We start from the raw sequence: 15,122 nt of genomic DNA, 5'->3' as shown, positions 1-15,122 counted from the left end.
GTAAGGATGCAGACCTACTAGAGAATGGACTTGAGGGTACAGGGAGGGGGAAGGGTAAGCTGGGACAAAGTGACAGAGTGGCATGGACACATATACACTACCAAACGTAAAACATATAGCTAGTGGGAAGCAGCCGCATAGCACAGGGAGATCAGCTCGGTGCTTTGTGACCACCTAGAGGGGTGGAATAGGGAGGGTGGGAGGGAGACACAAGAGGGAAGAGATATGGGGACATATGTATATGTATAACTGATTCACTTTGTTATAAAGCAGAAACTGATACAACATTGTAAAGCAATTATACTCTAATAAAGATGTTAGAAAAAAAAATCACAATGAGGAATCACCTCAAACCTATTAGGATAGCTATCATCAAAAAGACAAGAGATAACAAATACTGGTGAGGATGTGGAGAAAAGGGAACACTTGTGCACTGTTAGTGGGAATGTAAATTGGTGCAGGTACTTTGGAAAATAGTATGGATGTTCCTCAAAAAATTCAAAATAAAATTCCTAGTGCAAAAAAAAAAAAAAAAAAAAAAAAAGCAAACAAAACACTAGGTTGTTTTATAACCCAGTTCATTTTTGTCTTTGACAAGGACTTCAGTCAAATTAAATACATCTGGATGAGTTCTCCTGGCTATCACATATTATTTCTTAAGTCAGATAACGTAAGATATGCAGGTAATAATATATTTACATTTATGCAAATTTAAACAAATCAACACATATACTTTAAACTGCATCATTAGTTCACATTTAAGATGCATTTCAAGGGAAAAAGAAAAGAATTTACCATTTCTAGTCAGTAGAGGAATACAAGATTAAAAATGGGGACATCTGGCTTCTGTGCCTTGAGGTTAAGGAGCCATTAAGTAGCTCAATAAAATTAAATGGATTGCTAAACTTCAGTCTTCTAATTTCTCACATAAGGAGACTCATTAGCTACTGACAGCATTAATAACTTACTTTTACCTCATGCCTGCTCTCTTTCAAAATAAGGAGGGATGTGGGGGGCAATGAAACACAGGCCTAGAATGGAATGTGAATAAGCAAGGCAACCCAGAACACGTATTAATCTTATTTAGAAGTATCCACTGTTAAATAACTTCTTTAATTGCAGACAAAGTTTCATTCCAGAAATAGTCTTTCTCCTTAAATTAAGAAGCAGCTAGTAAGTAACCCAAGATTCACAATAGAGGTCACAAACCAGGATGACCAAATGTCCCATACAGCCTAAGACAAAGGGTTTCCTAGAACACAGGACTTTTCAGTGCTAAACTTGGAATACCATCAGGATGGTGGATCACCTATTGGTCACCTATCACAAACTCAAATACCTTCAAAAGCCAAACTGTGGTTTAAAAAAAAACAACTATGAGTCGACAGTGGTAGAGAACTGCAAAGCACATGTCCCAGACTAATGGGCTATGTTTATTTCCATCTTTGGCTTGAAAGTTAAACATAACAGTACTAAACTCATCTGACTTAATCCCAAACCTATGTTGACTTAATATTTCATCCATTTGTCCAACATTTATTATAAAGCATCCATGCATGAATTACCTTAATGTGTCTGATGTCTGAGAAATCCAAAAGATTATACGGGACAACTCTCTCCATGAGTAATAAGAGTGTACCTAAACTTCAGTTCTGTAAGCAGCAACAATTAAATATAATAAACTACACTTAAATATTGCTCTACCAACCCCTATTGGTTTATGCTCTTAAAAGTATTACATCACCACTGCCAAGAAGCAGAACGATCAATCACTAGGTTCTCAGTGGGCCATGCTCTAAAGTTATCATTCACTTCTTAATTGTGAGGATTATGATGGAATAATGGTCCTTGTGATGCAAGCTTTTTGTTTTACCTATCAGATACTTACACTCTCTATTCCTCTGGCCAATTCAAACAGAAGTGCCAGAGATTCACCAGCAGCTATTCTCATGTTTACATCATCAGAAGAGAGAAGGCTTGGAAGTTTATGGAAATGCCTAGAAAATAGTCAGTCATTATTATGTGAACACAACCGATTATGTCAATAAATGTTGATTTTATAAAGTAAGAAACTAAAAATACATACACCTCAAGCTTTTTCTTCACTTCATTGATTGGGCATATGGTCAGTAATAATGTCCACACGAGAAGCGAGCTGATATGAAGCGCTGTAGTAGGGGTGCTGCAGACAACATTAGTGTCTTTCTCTTTGAGATAGGACTTGGTGAAGATATTTTCCAAACACTGCAGAGTTGAATACAGCTCCTAATGCATAAGAACAGGAAATAAGATACCATCTTAAATGAGAAATGTGCAAACAACTGGATTCAAAAGGTTGTCTACTTACAGTAATGTCATCTGTGGCAATAAAACAGCAAACAGCAAAGCAAGTTGCACACTAAAAAAAGCAAAATGAAAACAGACATTAATGTTTGCCATTTTCTTATTAATTCTACATCTTCCTGCTTTTATAATTCAATGTGAAAAATTTCTCAACCACATGACTACATTAGGTCCCAAGTACAGTATTAAAAAGAAAGAAAGAATATAAGGTCAAAAGTTAAGGGAAGTGGGTTTTGGCTAAAAGCCACTAAGGTCTGCTACTAAACTCAGAGTATGACTTTAGGAAAGTTACTCCATTTCTCTCAGATTTTCCTTCATTAATCTAGCAGATCATTTCAAACTTCAACTCCAACTCAAAGACAGAGATGAAGTGTGGACATTTGAGATAAAGAAACCTACTCTATTAAAAACCTTTAAAACACAAATCTCAAAAAATTTAAATAGCTGTCCTCAGACTTCCAACTTAAAGAAGGATCTCATTAACTCAGATTTTACTTATTTTGGAATACGTTGAAGAGAGGTTGGGAATCCTGTAATTGTTTATTTTGCGGGGGGGGATGCTAAACCAGTGAGTACACAGTCCAAGATTACCAAGGTAATCTTTTTTTTTTTCTTTTTACGAGGGCCTCTCACTCTTGTGGCCTCTCTCGCTGCGGAGCATAGGCTCCGGACGCACAGGCTCAGCGGCCATGGCTCACAGGGCCAGCGGCTCCGCAGCATGTGGGATCTTCCCGGACCAGGGCACGAACCCGTGTCCCCTGCATCGGCAAGCGGACTCTCAACAGCTGCGCCACCAGGGAAGCTCCCCAAGGTAATCTTACTTAATAAAACAGATTCAGAATATCTATATATGATCTACCTGCAACATAAATAGGAGCCATGAATTCTCAGAACACTGCTCTAACAAATTAATCATATAAAAACAGAATCTGAGGGCTTCCCTGGTGGCGCAGTGGTTGAGAGTCCGCCTGCCGATGCAGGGGACACGGGTTCGTGCCCCGGTCTGGGAGGGTCCCACATGCCGCAGAGCGGCTGGGCCCGTGAGCCATGGCCGCTGAGCCTGCGCATCCAGAGCCTGTGCTCCGCAGCAGGAGGGGCCACAACAGTGAGAGGTCCGCGTACCGCAAAAAAAAAAAAAAACAGAATTTGAAATTCGTAAGGCTTTATCATTCTTCATTTCCCTTTTCCCCATATGTTATCACTAAAATTCCCTCATGTTGTTCCAAGTACCATTAAAGCTTAAGTCTTTAAAGTCATCATGCATATGCCCAGGTTTCAGCTAGTTCTGTTCCAGTAATATGAGGACACTTGTAATATTAATCTGCTTGGTGTCACTATTTTATTTTCATTAGTTTATCCTGGTAAAAATTGGACATTGTTAAAATTCAAAAGTAGCCTATGCATTATTCTTAGTAAAGAAAAATTTCAATCTATCATCCCTTCTCCTAAGTAAGCAGCAGAAGCAAGGCCACATCTCTCCTTTTGATTACTAAGAGAAATGGCAGATTAAAAATTAGGACTGCCTACGTTTAATAAAGATTCCTTCTGCTAACATGCAGAAGAATGCTAGTTTATTTTTTATTTTAATTCACAGAAAGAGTGAGAAGGATGAATAAAGGGCCTTTAGATGACCACAACAAACTCACATGCAACCAAAATTAAGTGATCACCTCAAATATCTAATCAATAGTGTTTTCTGTCAAACATTTCAAATACCCCTATACTCCTGCACAATTTAAAAGTTGCATGAAACTACACAAAAAGGAAGAACAGAAAGGCAAAGAGCAAAAGCGTGATTAAATATTTTAGGATTACTAACTATTGGGGGGCAGAGATTCCTATAATGTCACCAAACTCCTATTCCTTTGCCTCTGGGAGAAAGAGCTAGACTATTCCCAGCAGCCATACGGTTGGTAAACCTAGGAACTTTGGCAGAAGCGATATGTCTCTGTCCTCTAGCTTTCCCCATCTAGCTACCATAGTTGCCATCTGAAAGGACCTAGAGGTAGGGCAGAGACGCAGGATGGATGCCTAGGGACCCTGCTGACTTGACTGGGCAGTGATATGAACAAGAAGTAAACTTTTATTAAGCCACTAAGACTTCAGGGTTTATCTGATACAAAGATTAATGTCATTTACCGTAAGTAATACTAAAGAGGAAGCTAATTTGAATAATCAGTATGAAAAAGCTTTAAACTTAAAATGGTTCTCTTGTTAGGAAAACAGCTTAAGATTCAAATCCACTAAAATTAAATTTTTAAGATCTATTAAGACTCTTAAGATTCTTAAGATCCGTAACATTCAAATCTTAAAATTCATTAAAATTCAAATCCACTTTCTAAATCCACTACAACCACCTCATGTTTCTGTGAATAAAGCAAAACATGTTCATGTGATCATTTAAATCACTTACTAGCACACCAAAAACCAACAACCAAAAACAAAACCCACAGTCTTAGGTGTTGCAAGTGGTATATATCAATTAGAGAATGAAAGCTTTTCTAAACCCCAAAACCAGATGAATATTTCACAAGTCAGAGTTTCAGAGTTTCCTACATCTACCAAATCCACCTGTGTAACTACAGCATTCAGCTCTCTCATAAGGACTTTTAGGCCACAACAGCCAGAATTTTTTCAAGAAAACCACTCCATTACATTTCTTAGAATAAAAAATAACCACACAATAAACATTGTCTAGACCATTTCATTAAGCTCCAATAAAAACTGGATCATCCTAAATAACTCAACATAGCACTGTATTTCATATCAGCAAATGATGTTCAATTTCAAAGATGTAGAAATCTTCTCTATATGGGATGCTCTATTGAGTCTCAGAAAATTTAAGAGGGCAATTGTCGTATTGAGCCTGCTCACTAAAATTAAAGACAAATGGGGGTGGTGGTGGGATGAATTGGGAGATTGGGATTGACATATACACACAAATATGGATAAAATAGAGAACTTATGAGAACCTGCTGTATAAGTAAATAGAATAAATAAAATTCAAAAAACAAAGGGACAAATGAGAATAAAATGTTAATAAAAAACCTGCTATATTTTTTAAAGATGCTATTTTCCTAGATCATTCATCACAAGGTCTGGCTGTCATGCCTAGATAGATCTATAAATTTAAAAATCCTATACTTACAGTTTGCCTAGCCTGGATACTTGCTGTTCCATCACAAATTATTTTCTTCAGGATTGGTCCAAGAGTCTTTAAAACCTCTTCACTTTCAATTCCAGGGCCCAGCTGAATACAGAGAACAGATGCTAATGCTGCAGCTGCACGCTGCTCATCACCTTTACCTATAAAAGAAGCCACAATGCAACTATGACAAATCATTTTCAATAGACTTATTAAGGCAGCAATCTCCCAAATTTGTTCAATTTCAAAGTAGCATCTACCAATTATGAAACTTGTAATATGCTCAAGGCTTTGACATGAGCGACAAATCTAGACCTCACTCAAATCCTAGATCTACCACGTATTAGCCAAATGATCTTCAACCAATTACTCTTATTCTCAAAACATTTCCTCATCTGTGAAATGGAGATTAACACCAATTTTAAGGGATTACTGTAACAGTTCAGCCAGATAATGCATTTCAAGCTGATTTGACCTTCCAAATCCTTCATGTACTTATAGAATAGTGCTCAAGTAGCCCTTGAATTAATCTGACAAGCATTTCAGATGTACACAGCCCATGAGGTAAACTAAACTGTCAGGGCTTCCTCCACCAGTGTTTTTTTAATTTTTTTTTTAAATAAATAAGGGATTCAAAATAAGTGATTCTTGGGAATTTCCTAGTGATCCAGTGGTTAGGACTCCGAGCTCTCATTGCCGAGGGCTCAGGTTCCATCCCTGGTCGGGGAACAAAAAAATCCCACAAGCTGCATGGTACGGCCAAAAAATAAAAATATTTTAAAAATAAGGGATTCTTTAAAACTACAGAAAATACGTTAATATAAAGGTAAATGTAAGTTAACTCTTGAGAACTGTATACACCAAAGGATTTGGGCAAATTTTGAACTTAAGTTATTATCTGATAAATTAAATATTTATGCAGGTTTTAAGAAATTCTTAAAGGTCACCTAGTCCAATTACCTTGTGGATACAGTTTCAATGTTAACACTTTTAACAAAGCCATTGTAATATCTCAAAAAAGTTGGCTCTGAGGGCTTCCCTGGTGGCACAGTGGTTGAGAGTCCGCCTGCCGATGCAGGGGACGCGGGTTCGTGCCCCGGTCCGGGAGGATCCCTACATGCCGCGGAGCGGCTGGGCCCGTGAGCCATGGCCGCTGAGCCTGCGCGTCCGGAGCCTGTGCTCCGCGACGGGAGAGGCCACTACAGTGAGAGGCCCGCGTACCGAAGAAAAACAAAAAAAAAAAAAAGTTGGCTCTGTTATCAACTATACCAGTAACAAGGTATATAACTTTAGACCAGTCTCCTGTTTCCTAGGCCTTTCTTTTTCCTATACAATGAGAGGTGGATTAGATCAAAGGTTTCCAAACACCCATTCTTGACAAAGCTTCCACCTGAAGCAAAATGAGAATAAGAACATAAAGCTAAGCACATTCAATTTAAAGGAATATGTGTGCTTCCTACACTTTTGGTACTAGAAATATTTTGTTGATAAAGTGATAATGATAGTTGAAGCTAATTATTTTCATAATGTTCTTACTTGGCAAAATAATTAAGCTGGCAGCCCCAAATCTTTTTAAATCTGGCAGCTCCTAAAATTGAAAGTTTGATAATACTAGACTTAATCTTTAAGGTCTCTCTTCATTCTTAAAAGTTCTATGATCATAAAAGTTCTACAATCATAACATGAATTCCAGAATCTCCATTACAAAGTTCTAGAATTCAAATATTCCAAGGGATATCCTGAAATGATGTCATTGACAGGTATGATTGATGTTTTAAATAAGAAAATGAGGTAGATAATTATGATACTTTTTTAATTTTAGAAAAATGAAGTAGGATGGCTTATAAATAATACTTTTTGTTGACATCTGACACATGGTTTCAAGCCTTTCTTATATACAAAAGAATGGCAAACACCTCTTCTGATACAACTAAAGTTGATAATCCACCCCAATCCTTCCTAGTTTCAAACTGTTTATTACATAAACAAAACAAAGCTAACAAGTTTGATTTTGAGTTCTAACAAGCCTGGCATATTCCCTGCCAATTACAAAGTTCTAAGAGTGAGCCAGACTTCTAAGTGCTATTAACAAATATTACTGCACAGAAGGTAGCAAATTCCTTTTCAGTTCTGTGACTGTGACTCAAAAATATGGACATTACCTTTTTTCAGGCAGCGTTCAATGCTATCAGTTAAAGTCATTCTTCTTTCCAGAATAAATTCATAAAGCATCTTTGAAGCCAGTACATTTTTAATACCTTCAAGAGCTGCCTGCCTTGTCTTCGCACTATTTAAAACAAAATGTAAGAGAAAGAATATCCAATTGGAGTATACCATTGGTCAATGAGACTTTTAAAAACTGAGCTTACTTCCCTCTCAACTTTTTCTATTTATAGATTATTTAAAATCTAATTTTCATCAAGCTCTCACAGTTCTTCAATAATAATTTAATTTTCATCTACAACTCACCTTATTATACAAAAGATTTTAAGCTACTCTATATCATGTTTTCTGTTTATTAGTTCAATAACCACAATGTTAAATGACCACATAGAATTTTATAGTTTCAATGTATAAGACATGTTCTCCTACATTACATATTCAAGTAAACTCAGACTTTTTAACACTACAGAAGTCTAGAGTTCTTGTTTGAATCTTCTGGGCTTTTTAATTCCATTTGTTTTAAGTTGGTTCTAGAGTTACTGTTAAGTAAGAAAACAATTTAGCTTTGATACTTTTCGAAGTTTAGTTATACTTTCTAGTTGAAGATTAACTTTTAATTCAACAAATCCACTTCAATTATCAAATACAGTTATGTCCCCTATGCTGAACAACGACTAATCTTAGGCTATTAATCTAAATTCTAGTGGCATGTTCCTATCTACTGATACATTAAAAGTCCAAAGGAATAAGAAACACTAAAATATACAAAGTAAACAAATCGAGCTTTAGAAAAACATAATGTTAAATGAAAGAACTGCACATATTTTAAATAAAAAGTGGCTGACAGAAATCACCCAGAAGAAAAGAGTTTCCAGTAATTCCTACCTCTTATCCAGGGTCAGGTCAATGAATCCCTTCAACTTATACTCTAAGTCTTCTTGAGTTCCTTCCTCTTCAAGGACTTCTGGTCCTAAGGAATAATAAAAACCAACCACTGTAATTTAAATAGAAAAAAGCAGACAGGGAGCAGTAATAGTATACTTAGCTACAAGAATTCCTCCACCTAAATCATCCTTTTATCTAACGTTGCAAATCTTAACTGAAAACTCATACCATCTTCAGCAAAACTGGAAGGATCACTGTAACCACTGCAATGGCTCATTGTTTCAATCGATGCATCCTCATCACTAAAAGGTTGAACATTTCGATGCTGGCCACCTAATAGGTAAAAGAGGTTGAAGGTAAATGATTTTGTTGTCATATATGCAAATACTTAACTTGGGATTTTAAAATTTACTTACAAAAAAATCCAGTAATAAAAACCCAAACTTATTTATGAGATGATTTTTTACAAAAGAATACACTTAAATTCCTAACATAAGTCAATTCACCTAATGTGTATTTCAGAGCACCAACTGTTTACAATATACATCAACTTCAGAAATATATCAATCATCTAACATGCAGCACCCATTTTTGGTGATACAAAAAGTGGTATTACAGATGAAAAAACTACTTCAAATCATGAAGACAATGAAAACTGACCATCATAAGAATAAGACGAATATATGTTCCAATGAGAATAACTGGGCTTAGTAAACATTAACTGGTGAATGGGTTAGTTTTTAGGTTACACATGTCTTATGTGAAGGGGAATTTAAGAAGTTAAGGGATGGTAGTTTTAAAGACAACTTGAATTGAGAGGGTCAACAAAGGCTTAAAATTGAAGTTTTGGATGGGGATGTTGACAAGTGGATCCAAAATGGCATAGAAAGTAATGATAGGAATTGGATGAAGTAATTGATCACTAAAGTACTACAGTGCTGATGAGATGTGTATGAAATTATAAAGAGCTCTGATGGGCTATTTGGGTGATGCCCAGTGCAGTGAACTACAGGATTTTTGTTCCTGAGTCATGCAAGTCAGAAGAGCTGAGAAGTCGTGTGAACTAGCGTGTGAATCACTTAAGAGGCAGGGCTTCTTAAGTGAGGACCCCTTAAATGGTTCTCAAGCACTGCACAAAGGTCCTCCTTTCTCTTGGCCAGTACTCTATGGCGGACTTCACAGGGCCACATCCACTGGAGATAGAAAGCATCAATTTGAGAGTCTTTACAGAATTGCCTCATTTTTGCAAGTAAAGAACTATGGGCAAGTTGCAAGCTGATCAAGACTGTAGACATGGTGTGTTTAAAATTGGGACTTTGCTTCGAAGATTTTGAATTATTTAGGTGAGCAATGTTTAAGATTTGACTTTTTTCACATGCCGATTTCAAAAGTGACTACAGTATTTTAAAAACCCACTTTACTGTGGTGACCAGTGACTAATTTGGATGATGACTTTCCTACTACGATGGGTGCACACGTGAACATTTGTACCTAGTCACAAGTGCTGACACTCCTGTCACTTCCTTGGGAAAATTGACAGTGCCCTTTTAAAATTTGTGTGAGTATTTTCCAGCAATAAAGAGCCAAGATTTAAGAAAAAAAAAAAAAAAGTTTTGGTATTTGATGTAGCATAAAAAGGTAGATAAAAGCCCGACCGATAAATTACCTTTAAAAGAAAGGTTCTAACAAATCCAACAGTTTTAAAATATCAGCCCTATTACTAAAAAATTAAAATCCTTTTTTTTAAGCTAGAATCTTTCTCTCACCTTCATTAACTTAAGGAGTAAATGTACATTCCTGGTCACTGTCATTTCTAGTCACTTTTGTTTTGTGGGAATTTCATATTAATAAAAAGATTACCTAGTCATCAATTACATTGAGAACTGAGTTAAAATAAGTCTCAAATTCTGCCCCAAAAGTGACTTGAGTCATCTGATTTACCTCTGAGCTCGAATCAAAGATTGTACCTAAAATTGTATCCTTAGGTACAAGGATACAATACAAACCTAAGATTGTATCACTTAGGTCTCTATATTCAAGAAATCTGTAGCATTTACTATATCATAAGATAAGCTTTTCAAAAATTCTCTAAGTTTAATTAAGCCTGTTGCTGTTTTTTTTTAAATGGGGGTTGTCTTTTTTTTTAAATCACAACAGAGGTGAGACTTTAGCAGATTTTTAAATCAACACAGGAAGCAAGTGGCCTTCAAATCTGCTGGCTATCTCAAAGAGAATAAAGTGTGCCAATCAAAGTAGTGAAGCATAAAGAATAAGCAATGAAACCAAGATCCCAAAACTTCTTAATCATAGTGCTTAGGACAGGAATAAACAAATAAACAAAGACCTATGCCATCATACTCTATTTCTGGATCTATCTTCATGTGTTTTCATGATTCGAAGTCGTGGCAACAGTTGAGTCATCTACTTAACTTTTACTAACATTTATTCACAAATCAATTTACGTTTTTTATTTTTCATATTCAGCCTATTTTTAAACTATCAAGAAGAGTTTCCTATCCAGGTCTTACACAGCTCCCTTCTCTAAGTTTCAATGATTTCCCAAGGCTCAAGGGAAAAAGAGATTAAAAAAAAAACAAAACACGAGGAAAAAAATCCTGTATGAATGTCTGATATCTAGGTCATACTCACCCACCTTGTGATCCCAAGTACCATTAATGAGGTGGCACTTAGACACATAAAGTCCTTATTTCTTAGAGGGCTTATGTATTAACAAAGTTTTGTTCTTTCCTAAAAATGCTCTCTTCAAATTAAGTGTCACGAAAAATAAGCACACTTGAACAAAAGGTCAATTTTATTAGTTTCCTAGACCTGTCCACTAACTTAAAAAGCAGAGAATTTAAATGGGAAACCCAAAGTGATAGAGAAGTTGGTTATCTTTCAGCTGTACACGGGAAGATCTCATTTGAATCCCATTTCTTCTAGATGTCACTTAAAAATACCAGTAAGATAAGACTTTTAAGTACAAGTTGGTGACAATTTTCCACCTCTTCTACTCAACTATTATTTATTCATTTATTGATTTAAGTAATATTCATAAAGGACCAAATGAAACTTTTCAAAAAGTAAAGCTCACCCCCCAGGCCCAATTAGAGGCAAGCACAGTTAATAAGTTCTAGTGTAAACTTCCAAAGATAGTCAAAGCATGTATAGTTTTATAAACTAATCAAATAATTCTTTACCTGATGATGAAAGTTCGCAAATGAACCTCAAGGTAAAATCTGAAAGGCAATCCCCCACTGCCTCCTGATATTATTCTCTAAGTACCAGGAAGGAAGGAGGCTGGACAGGAAGCTCCAGAAGGGAATAAAGGTTTGTTTGTGATTCAAGGAAGCCATTAGTAACATCATTACCATTTTCAAAATGACTTTAGCTTGCTGCATCTCCATAATTTGTTCCATCAACAAAAGGTAAACTTAAAGAAGAATAAAATTAATACGGACCTTCTAGACAGAATTTAAATGTTTACTTCAGATGAGGAAAGCTGAAGCAGAAAGGTAGAGAGGTATGTATCCTCAATTCACACAGAGCAACTAGATGCCACAACAAACTATGTATTTTATATCTTGATCAAGAATGAATTTCATGAACACCGAGAGCATTCAATCAAAATAAAGAGCGATATAAAGAAAAGGGAAAAAACTACATTTATAATAATTCATTCTTGTTAATTATTAAACATTTAATACATGATCACAAAGTTTTCGTGCTGCTATAAATCCTATAGAAAAGCTTTTAAAATACCAGCTTCCAATCATCTTTAACAAGAAAACTGGCCTATTTACTTGCTAAAGAACAAAGGCATATTCTGAGGGTCAAAGTGGCAACTGTGTTGACAAGTATATGTGGCTGGTAGTAGTTCCGATGTGATAACATCTGAGGATATTCCAACATTTAATTTCAAAGTTTCAACAAAGCAATTATTAAACGTGCTGATTTTACCCAGTTTAACACTAGCTTTCAGTATGCTGTGTCTCGTAGGGCTTTCTGCTTTAAGTCCTTTTTTCTTAGCCGTATAGTTAGGAGTAAAGAATCATTAATTCAGTTAAGCACCTACCCATCCAGGAAAAGCTTTAACTTTGCAAAGAGGAGACAAAAAACCCTAAACTTTTGGCCAATTGCAATCTGAGCTCCTCACCATTCCCGCCTATCCCGGGCTCCCATCAGAGAACCTACAGAATACGTCACAAAGGAGAACGTGGTTTCTGCCCCGAGGAGTAGGAGGTCGTCTCGACTGGTCACAGGAGAGCTGGGGGCTCGGGATTTGTTCGGGTGCCAGATAGGGACAGGAGCAGAGCCTACTCTGGGACAGTGGCCCCCAGCCTCCGACGCCTCCGCCAGGCCAGGTGGACACGCGGGATGCGAAAGAAGGCAGCAGAACGGGATACCACGTGGGCACCTCTGCGTCACCCCGGCCCCACCACGTAAGGCCCAGGCCGCGTGACGCAAGAGTCAGTCCAAACCCGCCGGACGTTTGGCATTCCCGAGAACTCCATGTTGGAGCCGGGTGGTCAAAGGTGACCAGTGACTGCATGGACGGAACTCCGAGCCCGGCCCCACCCTCCGTCAAGGAGAGCTCTAGAGAGCCAGCACCGGCCTCTGAGAACAGTTCCTCTCCTGCCAGCTCCCGGTCACCCCCGATGCCAACCCTCTCCCAGACCCGAGGACCCATTCGCCCCTCCCAGACTCCACGGCCCGGGCCCGAGTTGGACTCGCATTCCGGATCCAAATCGCGCGAGGTACGGCCACCGGGGCACGCTGGGAAGTGTAGTTCGCCGGCCACAGCAGGTGCCCCGCCGACGCAAACGTCTAGAGGAAAAGAACTACACCTCCCACGGTACCCAAGGCTAAGAGACTTGCCAGCCTGGCCGGCAACTGGGACGCCGGCGGCGGGGATACTCTCGTACCTGCTGTCGCCGCCGTCGCTGCAGCTGCCCCTGAGCCGCCGCCACCACTGCCACCGCGATGGGGAGTGTTCCGCTTCTTATTCTTCGGCATCGTGGGACGCCCGGTGCCGCCTAAACTCGGAGCTTAGCGAAGATCAGCCGATGGAGCTGCACTTTTTACTCGTGCGTCTGTGCGGCGGGCGGCTGAGAGGCGAGTTTTCGACTAACAGAGGCGAGAAGCGGCGCGGGTAAGAGTGGGCGGTGGCGGCAGCAGAAATCCCCGTGAAGAGCTGTAATCGGAAACGATACATGTTTCTCTCTAGCGCTGGAGCTAAGGCGGGGCGGGCGAGGCCACGACGCCTTAAGTAGCAAGACCGCCGCCTGTCGTCACCATACGTGGGCGGGACTCGAACTCTCACTAGCCAATCCCTATAGACCTCCCCACCAGAGGCGGACTTAGAGCGGCCAAAGGATGCTGACTACCGATCCCATGCCACAAGTCTTCCAGCGGCGGCCCGGAGCCGGTCTTAGTTGCCGTCTTGAGTTCTGGGAAATGTAGTCAGCCCTGGTGAGCCGGCTCCCAGCTCCTCCCAACGGGCTTTTCTACGCGCTTGCTTTGTTTCTCGAGACCCTTCCCCTGCCGCCCCGTGGCCCCGCCTTGGAATTGACGGAGGTGGTAGCCAGTGAGGAGCATGCCGAATGACGACAGCCCGCTTCCAACTGGGATTGCTTCCAACTGGGAGCTACGCAATCCGCATTGCTGGTCTGTCTCCAGAAGCTCGTGTTCTTCTCCTTAACCTTTACCCTACTTGCCTGTGGGCTCTGCCCATGCTCAGCCATACCCCTCCTTAGGTATGTTTCCATGGTTTTAGTTGTTGAATTAGTTTAGCGATCAATATTTATCATTGAATTGTGGTTCAAAACATAGGAGCACCTCAATACGTAAGGCAAATGCTAACAGCCATAAAAGGGGAAATCGACAGTAACACAATAATAGTAGGGGACTTTAACACCCCACTTTCACCAATGGACAGATCATCCAAAATGAAAATAAATAAGGAAACACAAGCTTTAAATGACACATTAAACAAGATGGACTTAATTGATATTTATAGGACATTCCATCCAAAAACAACAGAACACACATTTTTCTCAAGTGCTCATGGAACATTCTCCAGGATAGATCATAGCTTGTGTCACAAATCAAGCCTTGGTAGATTTAAGAAATTTGAAATCATATCAAGTATCTTTTCCTACCACAATGCTATGAGACTAGATATCAATTACAGGAAAAAAAACTGTAAAAAATACAAACACATGGAGGCTAAACAATACACTACTAAATAACCAAGAGATGACTGAAGAAATCAAAGAGGAAATCAAAAAATACCTAGAAACAAATGACAGTGAAAACACAACAACCCAAAACCTATGTGATGCAGCAAAAGCTATTCTAAGAGGGAAGTTTATAGCAATACAATCCTACCTCAAGAAACAAGAAAAATCTCAAATTAATTGTGGTTCAAGGCTATGTGCCACCCCCCCTTGAAAAAGATGTGCTTTAATCTACTTAGTCATGTAGTTCCTGTATTTCTCCTGCTCTAGACTAGAAAGATCTGGCGATTCAGATTTCTATACAAGAATGTGTCCTTTGTCAATTCTTCCTGCCAGTTAGGAGGTCA

General features: G+C 38.7%; 1 protein-coding gene across 4 annotated transcripts in view; it reads right to left on the bottom strand.

Annotated features, from left to right (window-relative positions):
- IFRD1 (interferon related developmental regulator 1) overlaps positions 1-15,122 on the bottom strand; it is a 48,947-nt gene that overhangs the window by 11,715 nt on the left and 22,110 nt on the right. The window contains exons 2-9 of one of the 4 annotated variants that reach the window (XM_029234205.1): positions 13,462-13,730; positions 8,765-8,869; positions 8,537-8,621; positions 7,651-7,775; positions 5,492-5,649; positions 2,348-2,398; positions 2,087-2,265; positions 1,889-1,997 (exon numbers count right to left, since the gene is read on the bottom strand). In XM_029234205.1, the coding sequence (XP_029090038.1) occupies positions 1,889-1,997; positions 2,087-2,265; positions 2,348-2,398; positions 5,492-5,649; positions 7,651-7,775; positions 8,537-8,621; positions 8,765-8,869; positions 13,462-13,552 (903 nt within the window). In that variant the 5' untranslated portion in view covers positions 13,553-13,730. Of the gene's footprint in view, positions 1-1,888; positions 1,998-2,086; positions 2,266-2,347; positions 2,399-5,491; positions 5,650-7,650; positions 7,776-8,536; positions 8,622-8,764; positions 8,870-12,730; positions 12,957-13,461; positions 14,476-15,122 lie in introns of those variants that run through there. The other 3 variants (XM_029234204.1, XM_029234207.1, XM_029234206.1) reach the window with 3 other exon arrangements.

This window comes from Monodon monoceros, unplaced genomic scaffold (genome assembly GCF_005190385.1).
Source record: "Monodon monoceros isolate NGI ecotype Baffin Bay Population unplaced genomic scaffold, NGI_Narwhal_1 Super_Scaffold_2, whole genome shotgun sequence".
NCBI classification, from domain to species: domain Eukaryota; kingdom Metazoa; phylum Chordata; class Mammalia; order Artiodactyla; family Monodontidae; genus Monodon; species Monodon monoceros.
This window is presented reverse-complemented; position numbering and strand designations above follow the sequence as displayed.